At 42.2% G+C, this 24,099-nt stretch overlaps 1 protein-coding gene and 1 long non-coding RNA gene across 3 annotated transcripts in view; one reads left to right on the top strand and one right to left on the bottom strand.

Moving 5' to 3' along the window:
* Positions 1-24,099, bottom strand: part of PCSK2 (proprotein convertase subtilisin/kexin type 2) — a 199,192-nt gene that overhangs the window by 4,860 nt on the left and 170,233 nt on the right. For both annotated transcript variants that reach the window (XM_061622607.1, XM_061622608.1), the window contains 3 exons: positions 12,497-12,712; positions 9,272-9,372; positions 6,489-6,716 (listed from right to left, as the gene is read on the bottom strand). In XM_061622607.1, coding sequence (XP_061478591.1) covers positions 6,489-6,716; positions 9,272-9,372; positions 12,497-12,712 — 545 coding nt within the window. The remainder of the gene's footprint in view (positions 1-6,488; positions 6,717-9,271; positions 9,373-12,496; positions 12,713-24,099) is intronic.
* The window catches only part of LOC133382928 (uncharacterized), an 85,178-nt gene continuing 79,722 nt past the window's right edge, over positions 18,644-24,099 (top strand). The window contains exon 1 of the long non-coding RNA XR_009762123.1: positions 18,644-18,854. This is a non-coding gene — a long non-coding RNA (uncharacterized LOC133382928). The remainder of the gene's footprint in view (positions 18,855-24,099) is intronic.

Genomic DNA, 24,099 nt, shown 5'->3' with positions numbered 1-24,099 from the left:
ACGTATGCTAAAGCAACCTTTTCTAGTCTAGTGTCTTCCAGATGCTTTGAACTACAACTCCCATCAGCCCTAGCCACTTGTTTTGTAGACCAAAACATATGGAGGGCACCAGGTTGGCAAAGGCTGCACTAAACATACAATGTAAAAAAGAGGGGGAGAAGGGACAATGGTTGTGTCTATGACTACATGTGGAATAAGGCTGTTCACACTTCTCACTCACTCTAATCCAATGGTTCCACTTAGTGATTTTTCTGCCTGTTGTTTAGCAATTGTAACACACAGTGTTAGTTGCTGTATGATTTTAATTGTCTTTTTAAATGCTTCTTTTATTTCTTATGTAGGATTTTATTGTATTACAATTTGCATTCTATAGAATAACATTCAATATAAGAAATAAAAATAGCAATAAAAAGACAATTAAAAATAAATAGGACTATTTAATGCAGACATGCTGTGGACCACCTGAATGAAGCTGGCAGAACATTGGCGGTCCATGAGCACAGTTTGGGAACCCCTGCCCTAACCCATCAGCAACAGAGCTTACCCTCAAAGCCTACCCATAGCAAAGTTTGCCAGTGTCTAAAACAAGGCAAGATACTATAGCAGGAGGGAAACAGGAACCCTTTCTGGGTGCACATGGAAGAAAGCCAGAAAACCATGGTATCCAAAAGTCTGTATGTGCCATCATTGCTCAAACCTCCTGAGCTCTCAGCCACCAAGATGTGAGTCAGCCAGCTAATGAAATCAGAACTGGAACAACCATGGCATTCAAGAAGTAAGCAGCATCCCTGACTCCAGGGGGCTGGGGATGTCATGCTTTTGCTGTTGGTTCTCTCTGTCTCACGTGCCCCCAAAGGGAGCTGCCATCCCCTTTCCCAGCCTTGCTTCGGAAAGTACTCAAGCTCTGGAAGTAAATAATACAGCCTGTCTTGCTGACAGTCAGTACTTTAAATAGCTTGGATATGCAGGCAATCACTGTGAGTCCATTAGAAGACCACACACCTGCTAATCTTCTCATTTAGTGTTAATTATCCAGTACTCATTTGTTTGCTCAGATAATAAGGGCAACACTGTATAACTGCTGATCCTTTCTTGTTACACCCATATAAGCTATATATGGCTTCCTGGCCTGTCCCTATCAATTGCCAATGTTGTGTGGCAAAACAATGCATCGTGTACATCTGCAAGCTCACTGTAGAGAAAACACTTCCTGCAACAACCTCAGATAGCCTGTGAAATAAAGACAATGTCATTTTAAATAAATGTATATATACACACAATCCACAAGAAAACAAATGAGGAAAGTTAAAACATTTTGGATGCTGAGGGCATAATTATGCTTGAAAAAACGTGTTAAGCCAAACTAAGGCCCACATTTTCAAACACCCCAGGAAAGGCACTCACCTTTCCATGATTTTTGTACTAGGACACAACTAATTCTGAGTGTGAACACTTGAGGAAGGGGAAACACAAATAAGGCTGTCACTTCCTTGTCAATGATGGGGAAAATATGGATTGAAGTGGCATTTGGTGTACCTCAATCCACCTTCTGCTTCAATTAGTCATGCACAATTATACAGAAGTAGAGCAGGACTGAGGTGCAAGTATGGATGTTGGGAGGAACCTCCCCTATCTGCAACTCATGGATCATGGAAGGTAGACACATGGTTTAAATTGCATGTCTAATACAGACCTTTTCAGGAACGGTCTGCTCTAAAATATATATTTTTCAAGAAGGTGGCCCAAAGACTTCTCTGCTTCTTCCAGCTGTTGCTTTAAAAGCATTTCCAACTGTCTGAGGCACCTAGGAAGATGCGGCTGTAAGACTACCAAGGTTATTGTATGGAAACAAGATGGCTGCCCTATAGGGACATGGGCAAAGACATCTTTTTCCCTGTACAGCTACCCAGGAAGGATGTCATGCCATGATGTACTGCTGCTTCCTGGGGCTTTTTACACAAATGTTTTGAACACACAGCTAAAAATGGGTTTATGTAAGAAAAAGAAGCAGAGAATGCCCCAGACTACCTTGTCACTTCTTATATAATTAATTTAAATGTTTGCAAGTGTGCCACTATTTAAGATTTTAAAATGGGATGAACTTGTCAGTCTACTTGTCTGCAAGATACAGGAACTGGAGTGAGACCATTTCATTCATCCCTAACTGCAGGTTCTGCACTGAAATAATCAATACAGATTTATTTATTTATTTAACTATTGCAACTTATTAAGGCTGCAATCCAATACATGTCTACTCAGAAGTAAGCTCCATTAGGTGCAATGGGACTTACTCCCCGGTAAGCCAGGAAGTGTCGGCCTTGTTGCCATTGTGGGTGAAGACAACAGTTGTTTTGTTTGTTTGTTTTGTTCTCAGAGATGTAATCACACAGTAGGGCTGGGTGAGAAATTCAATTCAGTTTGCGTTTCAAGCCGAACATATCAAACTTGCACTTTTCAAAATGTGAGAACTGAAACAGAGCCATTTTTCAAAATTTGCACTTATTTGAATTTTGCAATGCAGTTCATCAGCCAAACAGTGTTTACAAAGATGCATATGTCAGGGGAAAGTGTGCATAAAAATGAATATATGTGTGAAAATAACATACAAAATGCATTATATGATGAGAAATTCCTTGCAAAAATGTGTAAGGTAAAGGTAAAGGTAAATGTGTCCCCGCACTTGTAGTGCAAGTCGTTTCCAACTCTTATGGTGACGTCTTGCGATGTTTACTAGGCACACCATATATATGGGGTGGGATTGCCAGTTCCTTCCCTGGCCTTACTTTACTCCCCAGCATATGCTGGGTACTCATTTTACCGACCACGGATGGATGGAAGGCTGAGTGGACCTCGACCCCTTTTACCGGAGATTCAACTTCCTCCTTCCGTTGGAATCGAACTCTGGCCGTGAGCAGAGCTTCGGCTGTGTAACCACCGCTTACCACTCTGCGCCATGGAGGATCTTGCAAAAATGTGCACATTCTATATATTTTCATTGTCAGGTATAGTCGTGTAGAACTCTTTAATATTTACTTGAATTTGTCTTTTGATACGTCATTACTTTAAAAGAGGAGGAAAGGGCTGTGTTTCGCATGAAGCAGTCATGTCTGCATACTGGATGAGCATTGTCAGATAGAAAACATGCCCATTTGCATTCATAATTTTTTGCTTATGTTTCAGATATGATGGAGACTAAAAAGAAAATATTAAAAGGCATCTCATATGTACCTAAGGACTACACTAGGTGTCTCAGCAGGCAATCCTCTTGTTCATGTGAAGTCACTGAAGCTATTGAAGAACTGAATATTGTGGCCCTTCACCCTAATCTAGGAGTGTGTGTGTGTGTGGCTCTGGACAGTGAAGGCTGGCCCATTCAGGCAAATAAAGCTGTGCATGCCCAGAAGCTCAGTTTGCTTTTTGAGATGGATAAGAAATCTTGGGATTATTATGGCACTCAATCTATAATACAGAAAAGCATTACAACCTGGAGTAGTATGTATTTTGAGCCAGGTAAATAAGAATGTTGGTGTTAGCAACATTATTTCATTTATTTTATTTATATAAAAATCCCTCTGTTCTGGCCTTCTAGTTGTAGCACTGATACCGTAGAACTCCCTCCCCTTAAATATTAGACAGACACCATCTCTGTTATCCTTTCAGTGCCTACTGAAGACCTTTCTCTTTCAACAAGCCTTTTAAGTAGAGACTTTATCACAGCCCCTATATCCCAGGAAGGTCCTTTTGACCTTCGACATGCCCCCTCCCTGATGGGTTTCCGCCGGGCCTTGAAGACCTGGCTATTCAGGCAGGCCTACAGGGTTTTTGGGATGGATTAGTTTTAAGATGTTATTAATTGGAAGGCTGGTTTTAAACTAATTACTGAATGTTTTTGATTGATATATTGTATTTATTGTGTCATTGTATGTAGAGTGGCCATTAATTCAGCCAGATACGTGACTCACAAATAAAATTTTATTATTATTATTATTATTATTTAATAAATAAATAAATAAATAAATAATGTGTATGCACTACTCAGGGTGGCTTAGCAGTTGTTCTGTATCAGCTGTTGTCAGTGACTAGTGCTGGACTGGGGCCAATGGCCCATGGGGCATGGTTCACAACATTCCAGTGAAATGTGACAAATTCAGTCACTAAGGCTGCAATCAATCTGGGAGCAGTGTCGGCTGGTGGCTCCATGTCAGTGGGGTGGTGAAATCCACTCTGTGTTTTTGTCTGAACGTTCAAGGGGTTGTCCAAGTTGACAACTCCTTGAATGTTCAGACTAAAACCTGAAGCAGATCCCACTGCCCCACTGACATGGAGCCATCAGCTGCCACTGGATGGGAGAAAGCCCCATTGAATTTGGTATGACTTCTTTCTAAGTAGACATGGTCAGGATTGCATTGTAAGGCTTGCAGGGGGGGTGAATCAAAGACAGTTCATCCCCCTTAACCTATGCTCTGCCAGGCTCTCACCAGCTAGGTGGACCTCAGGGTGGAGAAGCACTCCTGCACTCCTCTGTCCTTTTCTGGTAGTCTCCTCCCCCTCCCAAAATTACCCAGAATAAAGTACACCTGCTCCAGAGCTGACATAGTTTATCCCTGGTTTTCTGGCACACTCCTAACCCACCCCAGCACACCTCATTTCTAGCTCTACTCATGGCAGAGATGTTTCTGCAGCAGTGGAAAGGTGAGATGTAACCCTGGATCTCCTTCTCTGAGGTCTGTGTTCTGTCTATGACCTGAGAGAGGGAGGTCTGATGCATCTTATGGCCTCTGGGACTCTTCCAGGGGCCACTGGATTGCAGGGCCTACCTCATTAAATTCTTCATTGATGTATTATACTGTTTGGTGATAACTATAGAATACTTCAAGAGAGTTTGAATGTTACACCGTTGCTTTGTTTGCTCTGTGTTCTCCAAGTCTCCAATTAAAGGCTAGGCAGTCAAATTATTTTCTGATTATCCTCATGCACTAAGCAGAATGAGTCAACAAGCAAATCAATTAATGCTAATTGACTGCAACAGCTAAATTTTAATTGGGTTATTTGAAATACTAACCTAATAATGGACAATTTATGCCTCTAACAGCTACAATTTACCATTTTGGTGCTATATTTGAAAATGGTTGCGCTTTATAGGAAATGAAAATGATATACAACTCTAGCATGAAGCTGTTACAGTTCACAAAAGTTTGATTAGTATTACTTTAATTCATTTTTATAGAACTCATTAGTTAGGTTTTATTTGGGCAAACCAAATGTAATTGATTTATCAGGCTGCATTCTATATCATTCATGATCTCCATGTATGTAATATTATCTAAAGATGTGACCTTAAGTTTACAATAGTAAGAATTAGAGTTATGCTAAATTTTCAAGAGGTTCTACTTTTAATATGAAGAGTGCTATTTTGTGAAGTGGGACAGAGGATGAAAACATCCGGGGGGGGGAGCATATTGTCTACTTTTTCATGCATTTTCCACACCTGCTCACAGCTATTGTTTTCTTGAGTTGTATTCAACTAAGTCCTACTCAGAACAGTCTCATTGTAATTTATGGACTTTTCATCTCTATCAACTTCAGTGGGTCTGCTTTGTGTAGGACTAGCACTGAATCTGATGCTGCTTGGTATCACCCTCCCTCGCTCCCTCCCTCCCTGATAAGGATGGAAAGATCTGTCAGTTTCACTTCTCTCAGTTCCTCATTTTTCCAAGCTTGAATTCAGTTCTTCACATTCTGACAGTAATTTGCAATTTTAAAAAATCCTCATGAAAATTCTCCAACATTTTAGTGCTAATTTCTCCCAATAAACATATTTTTGTAGGCAGTTTAGACTATTATCCCAGGTTAAGATCTTACAGATTACCCCGTTTATCCAACATTGACAGTGTTATCTACATTTTGAGGCTTTGGCATAAGTATGGAGGAAAAGGTCCATGATACATTGCTTTCAGAATCCACAATTGTACCCTGCTACCTTCCTATGGGAACAGATTAGTTGCTATTTCAGGACAGGGAAGCTCCTTCACTATAATACAGCACAAAACTCTTTTTCTGGCATGGAATTGCTTGAAGTTTCATACCTGAAGAAAACTGTTTTGCAACTCAGAATCTTGCTACACTACCCACGATTCCCCCAAACACTGTAAAAGGTGTCATCTGAACCACTTTGGACAATATTTTTCTCTGAGACCAACATTTCAGGTAATCTTGTATTTCTGTAGACTGCAAGCTAGTTAAGCATGGGCTTGTCCAATGATATATTCTTTCTGGTCTGAAGTTGTTATTCATATTAATTTTGTACTGGTAAAACCTTGATATTTGCAGATATGTTCATGCATTTTTAAACTAAAGTGGATTTTGCGAGCCCTTATGGTAACTAAGAAACTTATACCTCAAGCTTGGAAAGATAAATACCCATCATCTATTATACAATGGACTGGGGATCTCAATGCCCTGGCTACTTTGGAACATATTTCACTTACTGAGGCTCTTGTATTGATCCACCAACACAGTGAAACCTTTCTGGAACAGTCTTCCAGTCTTTAGCCATCTTAACCATTGCTCCAGCATCAAGGACACCATAGCCAAACAAGTGGTTGAATTCTAGGCCGACACCATTTCTTCGCCACTGGTGAACTTCATCATGAAGCTGATTCCTTTTGGAGGTGAGCACTGTTAAATGTTGCATGTCTCTCCATGTTAGATCCAGGCTGCAAGAGAGCAAGAGAGAAATGGCTACTTCAGAAAAGACTATTTTCTCTTAATTGTATACAAGAATTCAGACAGCTGTGCTGACCCATAAGATTTTTTTTTCAAAAGTAACGCTAGTATTATGTGTTTATTAGGATCAACCAATAGGGAATAATGAGGTGATCAAGCTTTTGAATTGATCAAAATTCTTCATCTGATCTACCTCTGAATAGGTGCTGGCTCTTATATCCTAAAAGGGGAGCAGCCCAGTATGTCTTGCTGCAACCTCACATCACTTTGCACCAAGCATAGCTTGCATAACACTCTTCCTCTTCCATTTCAAGTTTACTACCAGCAGCTGCATGTACAGTGGGGCAAAGCTGCAGAGCCATCCTGCCATGTCAGACACTGACATTGCCCTGACCTTGTAGAACAGCAGAGTGTGCAGTTGTAGGAACAGGAGTAATTAATTGTGGTGTTGATACTCCTGTTGCTGCCCCATCCAGATAATCAACAGTAATGCTGATGTCAGGAAAACGGCTCTGTGGCTCCACCCCAACCACCCACATTGCTGCTGGTTATTACAGCCTGTAGAGGTGTGAAAATTGGAGGGAAAAATATCAATAATTTAAGATATGTAGACAATATCATACTACTAGCAGAAACCAGTAATGATTTGAAACAAATGCTGATGACAGTTAAAGAGGAAAGCACAAAAGCAGGACTACAGTTGAAAGTCAAGAAGACTAAAGTAATGACAACAGAAGAGTTATGTAACTTTCAACTTGTCAAGGATTATTAATACCTTGGCACAGTCATTAACCAAAATGGAGACAATAATCAAGAAACCAGAAGAAAGCTAGGAGGGTAGCTGTGTGAGAACTAGAAAAGGTCCTCAAATGCAAAGATGTATCACTGAACACTAAAGTCAGGATCATTCAAACCATGGTATTTCCCATCTCTATGTATGGATGTGAAAGTTGGACAGTGAAAAAAGTGGATAAAAATCAACTCATTTGAAATGTGATGTTGGAGAAGAGGTTTGTGGATACCATGGACTGTGATAAAGACAAATAATTGGGTGTTAGAACAAACTAAATCAGAACTATCACTAGAAGCTAAAATGATGAAACTGAGATTATCATATTTTGGACACATAATGAGAAGACATGGTTCATTAGAAAAGACAATAATGCTGGGAAAAACAGAAGAGGGTAGAAAAAGAGGAAGGCCAAACAAGAGATGGATTGATTCCATCAAGGAAGCCACAGACCTGAACTTACAAGATCTGAACAGGGTGGTTCATGACAGATGCTGTTGGAGGTCACTGATTCATAGGGTAGCCATAAGTAATCGACTTGAAGGCACATAACAACAATGGGACTAGGGTTTCTTCATCTTGCTCAGCAACATTGTTTTCTCTCACCCCTCCCCTTTTCATTGTTTTGTCTTTGTTTAACATTTAGCCTGGTGAAGCATTTTGACGAACTCAAAATCAAACTCACTTCCTTGTGAACGTTTAGCTTGTCATAATAAAGGTACTTTTGGATTTCCACTCAGCTTCTTGGGTTTTTACTTTTGGGTTTCCTCTCAAGTACCAATAAAGGTACTTTTGGGTCCATTTGGGGGGAAATGGTGATTAAAAATTTACATAGAAGAATTATATGATCATAATACATAGATAGTACATAATATATCTGGGATAAGGTTGCTCTGTGATAAAACCAGAGCAATTTTTGTATATACCTGGGCAATAGCATTCTACACCAAGGACAACTCCATACAGAGTGAATTACAAGTAATCTATCCAAGATGTTACCAGTGCATGGGTTACTGAGGTCAGGTGATTCTGGTCCAGGAAACAGGCAAATCATCTGCAGCTGGACATAAGCACCCCTCATCACTGACAAGGAACTCCAGTGACAGTAGGGAACCAAGGAGTACCCCCAAACTAAGTTCCTATTCCTTCAAGAGGAGTGCTACCCCATCCAGCACAGGCCATCTCCCTAATTCCTAGACCAGGGAACCAGCAAACCACAGAACCTCCCTATTGTTGGGATCCAGCTTTAGTTTATACCCTGGACAATTCAGTTGAATGGGAGCTGGGCTGGCCATGCATCCTATTTTAGAGGATGGTCCTCTATGTGAAGAGCTGTATGCCCCATAAAGAGTGAGTGCTGGTGCCTTGACATTACCCATTAACAGTTGGGAGTGGGACAGCAGAATGGGCAGGCACAAAGGTCACCCAATCACTGTGGTGAGATGCATTATATTTCTATTTAAACTATAGCAATTATTTTCACATTTGCATTATACATTTAAATCAGCACATACAAATTTAATGTGTCTTATGGTTTGACAATGCATAAGTGGCCAGCAAAAAGAAATCATCAGAATATCTTTAGGAAGATGCTGAGGGTGTTTGCATTAGTAAAATCAATAGTACGCATTCAAAAATAAGCAATTTAATGTAACATGGAATTTTGGCTCATACAAGCTTAAGAGGTTTGTTTAGAGCCATAAATAAGAGTTATTTAAACTCATAACGATATAATTGATGGCTGTTTTCACCCACTTTGCCTCCAGCGCGAGTGCAAACACTCCCGCTGCCTCTGGTGCAGCTGCAGATGTTCCAGAGTGGCGTAACGTGCAGTTGCCATATAAATCTGTTGTTGCCTGTAACAAGAGTACAGAAAAATTAAATAGAAAAAATCCCCTTCTTCTACAAGCTGATGAAAATGGAAGAGAATATCTGTTCCTCAAAACAGGGATTCCTTTAATATATATGGTTCCTTTCATTGACTGAAGAATGCCAGTGGCAGCTAAAAATAATTAACAGCAGCAGGCAGTTAACAATAATTTTTTTAAAAATAGCAAAATGTAGTTAACCAGTAAGTATTAACTTCATTCCAAGTATATTCATTAGCTATTCAAAATTCAGTGAGATTATTTGCCATATAACAGAGACTCTCAAAGACTGTGTTGCCTCCAGGATGTCCCTTCTGTGAATGGAAGGGCTGTTTCCGTTCATGGAAGGGACTGAGATCCAGCAGAGGCTCCCAGTAGTGACTAGAGGAGGGGGAGGGGAGGCCAGTTTTGCTGATTTCCTTTTCTCCCTGCAGGCCCCAGTCACATCTCCCATACTGTTCCAATTCTGGATCCAACCTACCATTTTGTAAACTGCTAGACTTATGAACATTCTGCTGCTTGGCATATCAGGGCTTTCTGTTTGCACTGGCCCACCATCACAGAAGATTGACTATCTTTTTGTAGCGTAGTCACTAGACCACAGTTTGATGGTTTGGATGATATGACAAGCTGTGTTTTAGCAAAAATGGAAGCAAAAGCTTTCAAACTCCTCCTTGCAGCTGGACTGGAGAAGAGGTTAGGGGCAGCATGTAAGCCCAAAGCGTGCTGTAGCTTCTTCATGTCATGCTAAACTATGGTTTATATTTCAGCGAAATGTGGCCAGAATGTATACTTTCTGGCCAATTTCCTGTACTGAACCAGTCTTGTAATAATCATAAAAGCAACACAGGTCTAATGCAAGCATTTTGAGTTATACAGTTACCATGGAGATATCACTGAAGGCTGATCCCTGGGAAGACTTTTTTTTTTTGAATGACGAAAGTTGATGAAAGTTGCCTTCACTACATGATGAACTCATTGTGCAATTGTTTCAATATGTTTCCAAATCAGAATTCACCACTTGCTTTTGAAAATATTTATTATGTCTTCTTGTTTTTAACGTCTGTTGATTTTATTGGTATTTACTTATGGATATTTTACATCATTATATGTAAGATGCAGAGGTTTTTTTATTAAACATATATAAATCTTGTTAAATATACATAAATAAAAATATGTGAACATCTGATGAGCAAGTTTGGCTGTGTGTTGAAACAAGGAAACAATGGATTGTCACTACTTGATATGAAGTGCATCATACCAAAAATGAGGCAGAATCAATCCTCACTGGACTCTGAAAATTAAATTTTTCAATTTACCAACGTTCATAATCCTTTTCAATTTTTTGTTAAAAAACAGAAGTGGTACTTCCTGTGTTATTTGGTTCATAGTAAATGAACACTGAGCCACAGCCACTGTCAACTATTTGTAAGCCATTTCCTAATCTGCCAGATTTATAAATTATGACATCACACCTAATTTTTTTTACTTCACATTTTGGATCATGCACTTAAAGTGACACTTTCTTCTATACCCTTCATGATTAGTCGAGATTCTTCTCTTGATTATAGTGAGCAGCTACTGGACTATTATAAAATTACCAAAGATTATATTAATCTGGCAATATGCTGTGACAGGCTATTATTGTGGTAAAGTTGATACATTTAGTTTCACTAGCATGAGCAAAAATATAGCTACAAATGAAAATTCAGTCAGTTATTAAATAAGCATATTATGCCCTGTTTCATAGCTACACATAGTCAAATTCCATAAAAATATAATGTCTGGTAATTTCTGTTTTCATTATTATTGTTCCACTTCATCAACTGGCATCTTAGGCAATGTACAGTATTGCACATAAGAAAATAAAAAGGAGACACAATGATGGTGTCATATACCACCTTGAAATCCTGAAGGAATATGTATATGTTAAAAAAACCCACACCCTCAGTTATAAATTTATTTATTTATTTATTATTTATTTGTTTCATTTATAGACCGCCCATAGCGAGTGGCTCTCTGGGCAGTGTACAAAAAGGTTAAAATACAGAATATCACAATAAAATCAACCTACCAACAGTAAACATAAGCAGCAAACAAAAATAAAAGATTTAAAGTTATAACATTAAACGCTTAAAGTCAGGATACCTGATGAGGTCAAATGAGAAGAGACTTAAATAGAGTTCTGGGCCAGCAGATAAAGCAGTGATTGGAGTAGGTCTGGAGGCCATCAGACAGTAAGTGATGAATAGAACGATTATGCTCTACCTCCACCGTTGAAAGCAATATTGCTGGAAACCACAGGACAGGAGACTGCTCTTGTGCTTAGGTGCTACTTGCATCTGGTTAGACTAGATGAGCCACTGACCTGATCCAGCAGCCTCTTCTGTTGTTAAAATTGATGAGGGCTGGCATAGAAGGCCAAATCAGTGATCCCAAACCATCTAACCTTGGGAAATTCTCATCTAAAAATTTAGGGTAAAAATTGATCACTGGGAAAAAATGCTGACAAATATGAATAGGAGCCAGCATGAGCAGTCTCATATGACAGAAGCCCCACTTATCCCTTGCTGGGCATTACCATATGAGAGCACAGGGGTTAAAGTAAATGTTTCAGTTCTTCGCCACATCAGGTCCGTTGCCACTCCCTGCACATTCAAAACAAGCACTGAGGAATATGGCTCTGGGCTAATCTTTTCTTTGACAGGCTAGTTTTGAATGTGCAAGAAGTATTTTATGTAGGAGGAGAGTGTTCAGCGTTCAGACATTTAGCCCATCACCTGCAGCCTGAAATGGTACAGCCCAGCGACAAATATATCACAGGGGGCTTCCGTTTGTCTGCTCTAGTCATTAGACCAGAGCTTGGAAAAGTTACTTTTTTGAACTACAACTCCCATCAGCCCCAGCCAGCACCATGCTGGCTCGGGCTGATGGGAGTTGTAGTTCAAAAAAGTAACTTTTCCAAGCTCTGCTGACACTAGTTGGGAAGACTCAACAAGATCTCTCTGGTCCGGAGAAATAGTGGTTTTCATGGAAACATTCCTTCCTTGGAAAGAAAAACACCATAATGTCGACAAAAGGCAACCTTAAAATTAGTGATTGCTTTACTCACCACACCAGCTTCAGGATTTCTCTTCCTTCCATTGCTAAAAGTAGAGGCCAAGGTTGAGGAGCAGCTTTCATCATATAAAGCTGTTCGGCCATCATTAATAGCTGAATTGATGGAGATAGTCCACATGCTTGATGCATAGCCGTCACAGTTACAGTCATCGTAACTTCCCCCATCACCTGAGGCCCACACATAGATGCTTCCCTTGCCACCCCGGCCCTGCAGAAAAGGGGAATTCAACCTTGTCAGGTTCAGGCTATATACACAGGCCTTATTATGAAGCGTCTTGAGGAGCCATTAACATGGAGAAAAGCAAGTTAATGAAGATCCACAGCTACCTAAAGTGACAAATGTATTGAATTCTGCACACTTCTGTTTGGGGCAAATCACAGCGACTCTCACAGTCTTTTGTGCTCAGAATGTTTGCATTTATATTTCTAATTTCTTGGGACACAAAAGATTATTCTTGCAGCTAGTAAGGCACATAAGAGAGAGAATCGATGCAAGGGATAATAGGAACAGAGTTAGCGTTTTGTTGTGATGGGTGTAAGTCCACTTAACCTGCAAGTCCATTTGATTATCTGGCAGTCAGGTGCAATTAGGAAACATATGCTTGAAAGAGTTCCTGCTTCATTAAGAAGCCTGGATAGATATATATGACAAAACTGCTTATGACAAAACAACTATATAATAGATGGGAAACTGGATCCAGTCTCCCATCTGTCAATCACCTGACATCACAATGACATCACCCATTTTCACCTGCACGGTTTGAAACTGAACCCTGTGAGGTGCATGGCACTTTGATGCCCCAACAATAATTTATAAAGGTCAATGAAGGATCCTAAAATGGGAGAGAAATATTATCAGGTTGCCACCAGACTTAAAACATATATGACTAAGGGTGGTATTCTACTAACGCATCCCATCAGTACAAGGATTTTCATTTGTGCAATGGGACTTCCCCTCCTCCTCTCCACCTGCACATCCTGAACCCTCCCAAAATCTGCTCCAGAGGGTTGGGAAACTCCTAGAACAGATTTAGGGGAAGCGCAGGGGGGGAAGAGACGTGGAAAAGATTGCATTGCACAAGCAGAAATCCTTGCGCTGATGGTACAATTGCCTTAGTGTCACATGGAATTCCACCCTAAGAACACAATCCTGAATTCATGTATCTAGAAGTTGCATTGTGTTCAATAGGACTTACTCCCAGGTAAGTGTGCATAGAACTGCAGCCTGAATTCATTTTAGTTTTAGCTTCTCAGTCATTCACTCTGTGATTGATATGGTTCCATGACTTTGCTACTCATATTTCTCTAACGCATTTCCCTCCACCTTCAAACAATGAAAAATTCAGTTGTTTGTAACTGGCTAAAGGAAAATGAGAAGCGGTTGGAGGGAGGTGCCCAGAATGACAAAACAAAGAGATAAGAAGTCACAATTTTATTCCGTTTATGCAATTAAAATATGTAAAAAGCCCAACGCGTTTTGGCTAATCAAATCTAGCCTTCATTAAGGGCTGAAAGAGATGGATATACATTGAAATTACTTAACATACTATTCAAAATTGTAACTTAGAGTTTTAGTTTTTTGGGGGAGGGAAAACAAACATTTTTATGTTATTATGTTATTATTACTCACATGCTTGTTTCAATTTTCTTCAAAATGATAACGTTGGTCTTATTCAAAAGAATACAAGTAGTCAGTAATGCGTTCGTCAGGCTGAGTCTGTTAAGCGTGTTTATTGAGAGCTGCCAAGAAAAATATAGCTTATCTCAAATACTTTCAGCTGGAATTTGCGCTTGTTGAGTAATTGCTGACTCTCATTCCTTAGGGATCCTGTTTCAATTACGTATAGGTTTGCAGAGTGAAAAATAATATGTCTTAAATGGTCTCTGTGAGAGTTCAAAATCGCTTAATAATTGTAATCACTTTTGTGTTGGATTTAATATGCGCGCTTCCTTTGAAAGAGGGATAACTATAAACACACATTCCATGGTTTTTTTCATTAGTCAAAACATTGATAAAAGAAAGAAAGCAAACGTTTGCACGTATGTCGAAAGTTGCAGAGCAAGATGTAGTTTGTCTCTGATGTTGCCAGCTAGAGTATGCATTAATTGAATAATTATGACCTCTCGTTTCTTAGGGATCTCGTTGTAATTGCATATAGATTCACAGAGTGAACTTTAGTATATGCCAAATGATCTCAGTTAGAGATCAGATTAGATGGATAATCGCAGTCACCCTTATCTTAATGATGTTGTTCCAATTCTATATATTTATAACAAGGAAAGAAAATCCAAGTCTTCATTCAGTCCACCTGGAGAAAGAGTGTCTAATTTTAGAATCCATGCAATTTCTCTCCTCAGAAGTGCATTCAAATTAAGTCCACGTATTTTTTCTAAGCCCCAAAACTGAAAATCTTTGTGAGTATGGTTAAAATCCAAAAAATGATTTACTAGTGGCGCACTTCTCCTCTTGCATCTGATGTTGCTTAAATGCTCTCCAATTCTTACTTTAAGAGGTCTACTTGTCTGGCCAATGTATATTTTTGGACAACTACATTGTATGATACAGACTACATGCGATGTATTGCATGTGGTAAGATGCATGAGAGGATATGTTTGATGGTTTGTGGGACTGGTAAAGTGAACTCTTTTTGAGGTATATTTACAATACACACAATGGGCACATGGGTAATGTCCTGTAGGTCCTGTTGAGTTCAAAAACAACCTAGATGAGTTGTCTCTAAAGGTACTCCTTACTAGAATATCCTGAATGTTTTTAGTCCTTTTAAAGGAGACCATGGGCTTATCAGAGCAGCCAGGAATCTGTTGTATCAAGTGCCAGTATTTTTGGATGCTTTTCTGAAGCCTACTAGTGATGTTGTTATATGTTAGGTTACAGTGTATCCGTCCTGAGGTCATACGTGGTGTAGGGTGCAAGAGATCCTGGTGTTTTTGATGTAATGCCTTCTGGTAGTTGTTTTCCACCACTTGCTTTGGATAGCCCCTCTGTATCAGCTGTTGTTTGAGGGACCCGGAGTGATGTACAAAGTCTTTGTGTGAAGTACAGTTTCGTTTTATTTGAAGGAATTGGCTGTACGGGAGATTTTGTCTAAGCGGTCTGGGGTGTGAACTGTCATACCTTAAATACGTGTTTCTGTCAGTAGAGTTTTTGTATAGAGATGTATGTAACTGATTTCCACGCTTGATAATGTGGAGGTCTAAGAAATGGGTATCTATACTGCTGTATTGTGTATCAAATTTTATGTAACTATTTCTATTGTTGACCCATATGAAAATTTTTTTCCAAACTCTGTGTGTTTCCATTCCATATTAAAAAAACATCGTCTATATACGACTTGAACCGGATCATGTGCGGGGGTAGGAACCACTGCGGAAAGCAGCGATGCAGACAATAGTATTCACTGCGACTCCACCTCTTTTTTAGAAGACAGAAGGAAACACCATTCCAATGCCAGCCACACTCCTCGTCAAAAACACCACATGAATCATTGGTCCCCTCCGTATTGTCTATGCAAGAAACGCTGATTATCAACTTGTCCAGCAGACACCTCTCCCCCATAGAGACTCGCATTTGTTCCTACCCCTGCACATGATTCGGTTCAAGTCCACCTAGACCTCTTCAGTTTCATCAGAAGCATCAAATTGCATCATTTTTTTGGCAATTCAGCATCTCCAAACCCACATACCTTTTCCAAAACACGATCCCATTTTATGCCACCAGGACCAAAAGATCCTTCCATTGCCACTTTTGAAAGACTTCTCACAGATCTCAAAATATTAGAAACATCCACATCCAACTCGTGGCATAATCTTAGTAGAGAAGAACATCTTGCTCTACAAAAATTATCCAGGGACAACAATATAATTATTAAACCAGCAGATAAAGGGGGAGCAATTGTCATCCAAGACATCAGTGATTATAAAACAGAAGTCCTCAGACAACTAGCAGACAGTACAGCTTACACTCCATGTGCACGAGATCCTACAATAAACATCGCACAGCTAATCAAAGTCACTCTTGAGGAGGGCTTGAGCCTTGGTTACATTACTGAACAGGAAAAAAGATTTTTGAGCAACCTTACACCAAGGATTCCAGTGTTTTACACACTACCCAAAATCCACAAGGGCATTTCACCTCTCCCGGGAAGACCCATCGTATCAGGGTGCAATTCCCTTTTAGAACCCTTGGCTCAATTTATAGATTTTTTTCTAAAACCATTTGTACCCAACATTCCCTCATTTGTACGTGACTCCACGGACTTTATAAACAAAATTCAGCACATCCACACTGAATCTCGAGACATATTAGTCACCATGGATGTTCATTCACTGTACACAAGCATTCCACAAGAAGAAGCTATGGGTATTATCAGAAGCACATTAGATCAAAGGACCGACAGACATCCCCCAACACATTATCTATGTTCCCTGGCGGAGTTAACGATGGAGAAAAATTACTTTAAGTTCGATAATATGTTTTACTGGCAAGTTAAAGGAGTAGCTATGTGGTGTCCCATGGCTCCAGAAGTAGCAAATTTATATATGGGACATTTTGAAAAAGAAATAACTTCTCAACACAGCCCCTTTTCGGTTCATTTAAGATGATGGCTATGATATATAGACGATGTTTTTTTAATATGGAATGGAAACAAACAGAGTTTGGAAAAAAAATCCAAATGGCTCAACAATAGAAATAGTTACATAAAATTTCATACACAATACAGCAGTACAGATATCCATTTCTTAGACCTCCACATTATCAAGCGTGGAAATCAGTTACATACATCTCTATACAAAAACTCTACTGACAGAAACACATATTTAAGGTATGACAGTTCACACCCCAGACCGCTTAGACAAAATCTCCCGTACAGCCAATTCCTTCAAATAAAACGAAACTGTACTTCGCACAAAGACTTTGTACATCACTCCGGGTCCCTCAAACAACAGCTGATACAGAGGGGCTATCCAAAGCAAGTGGTGGAAAACAACTACCAGAAGGCTTTACATCAAAAACACCAGGATCTCTTGCACCCTACGCCACGTATGACCTCAGGACGGATACACTGTAACCTAACATATAACAACATCACTAATAGGCTTCAGAAAAGCATCCAAAAATACTGGCACTTGATACAACAGATTCCTGGCTGCTCTGATAAGCCCATGGTCTCCTTTAAAAGGACTAAAAACATTCAGGATATTCTAGTAAGGAGTACCTTTAGAGACAACTCATCTAGGTTGTTTTTGAACTCAACAGGACCTACAGGACATTATCCATGTGCCCATTGTGTGTATTGTAAATATACCTCAAAAAGAGTTCAATTTACCAGTCCCACAAACCATCAAACATATCCTCTCATGCATCTTACCACATGCAATACATCGCATGTAGTCTATATCATACAATGTAGTTGTCCAAAAATATACATTGGCCAGACAAGTAGACCTCTTAAAGTAAGAATTGGAGAGCATTTAAGCAACATCAGATGCAAGAGGAGAAGTGCGCCACTAGTAAATCATTTTTTGGATTTTAACCATACTCACAAAGATTTTCAGTTTTGGGACTTAGAAAAAATACGTGGACTTAATTTGAATGCACTTCTGAGGAGAGAAATTGCATGGATTCTAAAATTAGACACTCTTTCTCCAGGTGGACTGAATGAAGACTTGGATTTTCTTTCCTTGTTATAAATATATAGAATTGGAACAACATCATTAAGATAAGGGTGACTGCGATTATCCATCTAATCTGATCTCTAACTGAGATCATTTGGCATATACTAAAGTTCACTCTGTGAATCTATATGCAATTACAACGAGATCCCTAAGAAACGAGAGGTCATAATTATTCAATTAATGCATACTCTAGCTGGCAACATCAGAGACAAACTACATCTTGCTCTGCAACTTTCGACATACGTGCAAACGTTTGCTTTCTTTCTTTTATCAATGTTTTGACTAATGAAAAAAACCATGGAATGTGTGTTTATAGTTATCCCTCTTTCAAAGGAAGCGCGCATATTAAATCCAACACAAAAGTGATTACAATTATTAAGCGATTTTGAACTCTCATAGAGACCATTTAAGACATATTATTTTTCACTCTGCAAACCTATACGTAATTGAAACAGGATCCCTAAGGAATGAGAGTCAGCAATTACTCAACAAGCGCAAATTCCAGCTGAAAGTATTTGAGATAAGCTATATTTTTCTTGGCAGCTCTCAATAAACACGCTTAACAGACTCAGCCTGACGAACGCATTACTGACTACTTGTATTCTTTTGAATAAGACCAACGTTATCATTTTGAAGAAAATTGAAACAAGCATGTGAGTAATAATAACATAATAACAGAAAAATGTTTGTTTTCCCTCCCCCAAAAAACTAAAACTCTAAGTTACAATTTTGAATAGTATGTTAAGTAATTTCAATGTATATCCATCTCTTTCAGCCCCTAATGAAGGCTAGATTTGATTAGCCAAAATGCGTTGGGCTTTTTACATATTTTAATTGCATAAACGGAATAAAATTGTGACTTCTTATCTTTTTGTTTTGTCATTCTGGGCACCTCCCTCCAACCGCTTGTTATATTGAATGACATCCACCTTTTTCCACCCCCTAAAGGAGAATGAGAACTACTATTTATTTTTAACACTTGAGCTTCTCCTTTCACTGGAGAACCCAATTACAATGTCATGATTAGATTGTAAATTTTTAATAGTTCTCTCCAGGTATTTTCCATCTTTGCAAATTTTTTGTCCCTTAGGCACAACTATGTTATTGAGGCAATATAATGTTCACTGGAAGTAGCGGCAGACTAGCAGGCAAGCACAGATGACACATTGCATATTGTGATGAAGCCAGATCACGGCCTAAATATATATATATATATATATATATATATATATATATATATATCTCACTCACTCACACACACACACGCTCACACGCTCACACGCTCACACGCTCACACACACACACAGAGAGAGAATGTAATTGGCTAGTTAATGGCTTTTGTTCTTGTAAGGAGGGATAAGTTGAAACTGGAAAAATGCAGTTCATGAAGCCACGAATATATAAATGAGGATAATATAAGCAAGTTTAAGAATCTTGGATGTCCTGTTAAAACAGGAATATTTCCCTAACCTTAACTAAACTGCAGTCTATAAAACTATGCAGGTAAGAAGCCAGCAGGGGTGTGGGGGCTTTCCAGTGTTTTGCACCGCCTGCAGCATGTACGACTATCTGCCTGTTGGACAGAAGTCGTGGGTGTGCTCTCAGTGCAATGAGCTCCTGGCTCTCCGGGAATGACTTCATTTCCTTGAGGCCAAGGTGGCGGACCTGGAAAAGCTGAGAAAGGCAGAGAGGTGTGTGGAGGAGGCCTTCAGGGACGTTATGGCTGTGTCCCACTCCAACGATGATAGCTCCTTGGAGAACGATGGTCTCGGAGAAGGAGAGCATCCAGCTGAGGAAGAGGGAAACGATCCCTTAGAAGGGACCCATTCCTTGGGGGATGAGCAGCTATCCTCTCGTGCCGAGGATATATCTCCAGGGGGTGGAGGAATCCTTGTAGTGGGTGATTCGATCATTAGGAACATAGACAGTGGGGTGTGTGATGGGCGTGTAGACCGCAAGGCGTTTTGCCTGCCTGGTGCGAAGGTTGCGGATATCGCCCGTCATTTAGATAGTTTGGTAGACAGTGCTGGGGAGGAGTCAGTGGTCGTGGTGCACGTTGGCACCAACGACATGGAGAAATGCAGCCGTGAGGTCCTGGAAGCAAAATTTAGGTTGCTAGGTAGGATGCTGAAAGCCAGGACCTCCAAGGTGGCTGTCAGCTCTACACTGCGTCAGCAGTGTCAGGGGGGCTGGAAATTCCTGGGTCTTTGGCAGGGAAGGAAAGTCCTTAGCCAGCAGTTGGGCTGTAAATCTGCCAGGCCTATCCGAAGCGTACTTGCCGAGTCAGAAGTCTAGAAGCGAGGTCAGTGGAGGTCCGGGATCAATTGCCAAGGAGGTCAGTCAAAGAGATGCTGCAGGGAAACTAGGTCTACACAAAGCAACGCCTGACGTTGCAGTCAGCAACAAGCTGCAGCCAAGGTGTGCCTTATAAAGAGCAGGATGGACAGCAGGTGTGAGCCCTCAGCGTTTGGGCCTTAAGGAGACAGGCCTGCCTCTCTTCTGCCTGACCTTCTGCTGTCTACGTTCTGCAGGTGAGGGGGGAGTATCCTGTTCACTGTCTGTGTCTGGCTGCAGGGCCTCTGCTGTCCCTGGGGTGCTCTGCAGCTGAGGGGCAGAAGGAGCTGGATTCTCAGGAGGCTCCTCCGTGTCTCCTGCTGCTCCTGGGTCTGCTGCTGTTACTCCCGAGTCGTCCTCATCTGAGGAGTTCTCTGAGGGGGCCATGACACCATCCCCCGCCCCACGACCAACCCTCCGCCACCCGCCGGGGCCCGGCTTATCCGGGTAGTGCTGGTGGAAGCACCGGAGCAGACAAGGGGCATGCACCTGCGCCGCATCTTCCCAGGAGCGTTCCTCAGGGCCGTCCCCTGCCAGTCTATGAGGTACTGGAGGTTTTCCTCATGCTCCCCCAGGGCCATGTCGAGCGGCACTGTCTCCTGTACTACAGGGCCCGAGGCGAGAAGCCGGCCATCAATAGTCTCCACCAGGAGGGGGCGGTGAATGGGTTGACTAGGAACCCGGTGGAGCTTGGGAAAGGACATGTCCATAAAATTGCTGGTGGATCCTGAGTCCAGCATGGCAGGTACTTGTAGGGTCCCTCTTCCGGGGACTGTCAGTGCGATCAACACGGTCAGATGCTTGGGCGGTGAGGAACTGAGGTGGCAGGCCCCTTGGACCATGAGGGTGCCCCGGCTCAGGGGCCTGTGAAGGCCGGGGCATGGGCGTTTCCCAAGGCAGGGGCTGTGGGTCGTTTCGCAGAACACTGGGCTGCAAAATGTCCCGGGGCCCCGCAATACAGGCAGAGGCCCTGTTGCCGGTGTCGCCGCTTTTCGGCCGCAGAGAGACATGGCCGAGCCCCTCCCAGCTGCATCGGTTCTGCCGGGGGTGTAGGGTCCTTGCTGACAGGCTCCAAGGGCCCCGCCACTGGGGCTGATGCTCTGTAGACTGGCTGGGGTCGGTTGGCAGCACGCCTGCTTTCCAGCCTCCCGTCAATCTGGAGACACAGGCGTATGAGGGCTTGCAGGGTTCCAGGCCGCTCCACCCTAGCTAGCTCATCCAGGAGCTCATCCGACAGCCCCTCCTGAAACTGGTCCATGAGAGCGGCTTCGTTCCAGCCCAGGGTTTGTTGCAATAGACGAAAGTCTGTTACATATACCCCCAAGGGGTGTCGGCCTTGCCGCAGCCTGCGTATCCGGTGGTTGGCTGTGGCAGATTGGACTGGGTCCTCGAACATAGCCTTCAGTTCTCTGGTGAAGGTGGCTAGGTCGCTGAGCACGGGGCTCTGCTCGAGGAGCAGGGGCGTGGCCCATCTAGCTGCCGCCCCGGTGCACAGGTTAATCAAGAATCCCACCCGGGTCTTATCATCTGGGAAGGCCTCTAGGCGTAACTCCATGAAGAGCTGGGCCTGGGCCAAGAAGGCTGAGAGCTGGTCGGAAGCCCCAGTAAATTTCTCTGGGAGAGTCACAGGGCACTTGGCTCTCCCTGTAGGGAGAGGGGGTGGGGCTGCTGCTAGCTGGGTTTGCAAGCCTTGGACGGCCAACAGCAGCTGGTCTACTTGTGAGAGCAGGAGCAATTTTTCCTGCTGGAGTTGCTCCATGGTCAGCACTTCCCCCACTCCCTCGTTTGCCTGCTTTGTTTTGCGCTGACTGCAAACTGTCAGCTCTACACTGCGTCAGCAGTGTCAGGGGGGGCTGGAAATTCCTGGGTCTTTGGCAGGGAAGGAAAGTCCTTAGCCAGCAGTCAGGTTGTAAATCTGCCAGGCCTATCCGAAGTGTACTTGCCGAGTCAGAAGTCCAGAAGCGAGGTCAGTGGAGGTCCGGGATCAATTGCCAAGGAGGTCAGTCAAAGAGATGCTGCAGGGAAACTAGGTCTACACAAAGCCATGCCTGACGTTGCGGTCAGCAACAAGCTGCAGCCAAGGTGTGCCTTATAAAGAGCAGGATGGACAGCAGGTGTGAGCCCTCAGCGTTTGGGCCTTAAGGAGACAGGCCTGCCTCTCTTCTGCCTGACCTTCTGCTGTCTACGTTCTGCAGGTGAGGGGGGAGTATCCTGTTCACTGTCTGTGTCTGGCTGCAGGGCCTCTGCTGTCCCTGGGGTGCTCTGCAGCTGAGGGGCAGAAGGAGCTGGATTCTCAGGAGGCTCCTCCGTGTCTCCTGCTGCTCCTGGGTCTGCTGCTGTTACTCCCGAGTCGTCCTCATCTGAGGAGTCCTCTGACGGGGCCATGACAGTGGCTTTCTCTGAAATGCTACCGGTTCCACGCGCAGGACCAGCCAGACAGGCCCAGCTTTGCAGTCTCAATGCGTGGATGAGACTATGGTGTCGGGTGGAAGGATTTGGATTTGTTAGGCACTGGGGAACATTTTGGGACAAGCCGGGCCTGTACAAAAGGGACGGGCTCCACTTGAACCAGAATGGAACCAGACTGCTGGCACTTAAAATTAAAAAGGTAGCAGAGCAGCTTTTAAACTGAATGAGGGGGAAAACCTGACAGGAACTGAGGAAGATCCGGTTCGGAATAAACCTCCCCCCTGGGATAAAAACCAAAGAAATGATGAAATTTTAAAAGGGGTAGGCCTAGAAGTAGGCATTGTGAGAGCAGGGGCACAGGATATAAATAAAATAAATAAATATAAATTCAGAAGAGCAAAACTACCACAGGCCAAACCACAAGTGCCAAAGACACTTGAAGAGAGACACTGCTTACAAGTGCCTGTACGCTAATGCTAGGAGCCTCCGAACCAAGTTGGGAGAACTGGAGTGCTTGGTCTTAGAGGAGTGCATTGATATAGTGAGCATAACAGAGACCTGGTGGAATGGAGAAAACCAGTGGGATACGGTTATCCCTGGATATAAATTATATCGGAAGGACAGGGAAGGACGTATTGGTGGCGGAGTCGCTCTATACGTGAAAGAAGGCATTGAATCCAGCAAGCTCGAAACCCCAAAAGAGGCAGACTCCTCCACAGAATCATTGTGGGTGGTGATACCATGCCCCAGGAGGGACTTAATACTGGGAACGATCTATCGTCCCCCTGATCAAAATGCTCAGGGAGATCTTGAGATGAGATATGAAATTGAGGAAGCATCCAAACTAGGAAATGTGGTAGTAATGGGTGACTTCAACTACCCGGACATAGACTGGCCGCATATGTGTTCCAGTCATGACAAAGAAGCAAAGTTTCTAGATATTCTAAATGACTATGCCCTAGACCAGTTGGTCATGGAACCGACCAGAGGGATGGCAACCCTGGACTTAATCCTCAGTGGGGACCGGGACCTGGTGCGAGATGCAAGTGTTGTTGAACCGATTGGGAGCAGTGACCACAGTGCTATTAAATTAAACATACATGTAACTGGCCAATTGCCAAGAAAATCCAACATGGTCACATTTGACTTCAAAAG

Source organism: Rhineura floridana, chromosome 4 (assembly GCF_030035675.1).
Source record: "Rhineura floridana isolate rRhiFlo1 chromosome 4, rRhiFlo1.hap2, whole genome shotgun sequence".
In the NCBI taxonomy this organism is placed as follows: Eukaryota; Metazoa; Chordata; class Lepidosauria; order Squamata; family Rhineuridae; genus Rhineura; species Rhineura floridana.
The sequence above is the reverse complement of the archived record's forward strand: the minus strand, read 5'-3'. Positions and strand labels throughout refer to the sequence as shown.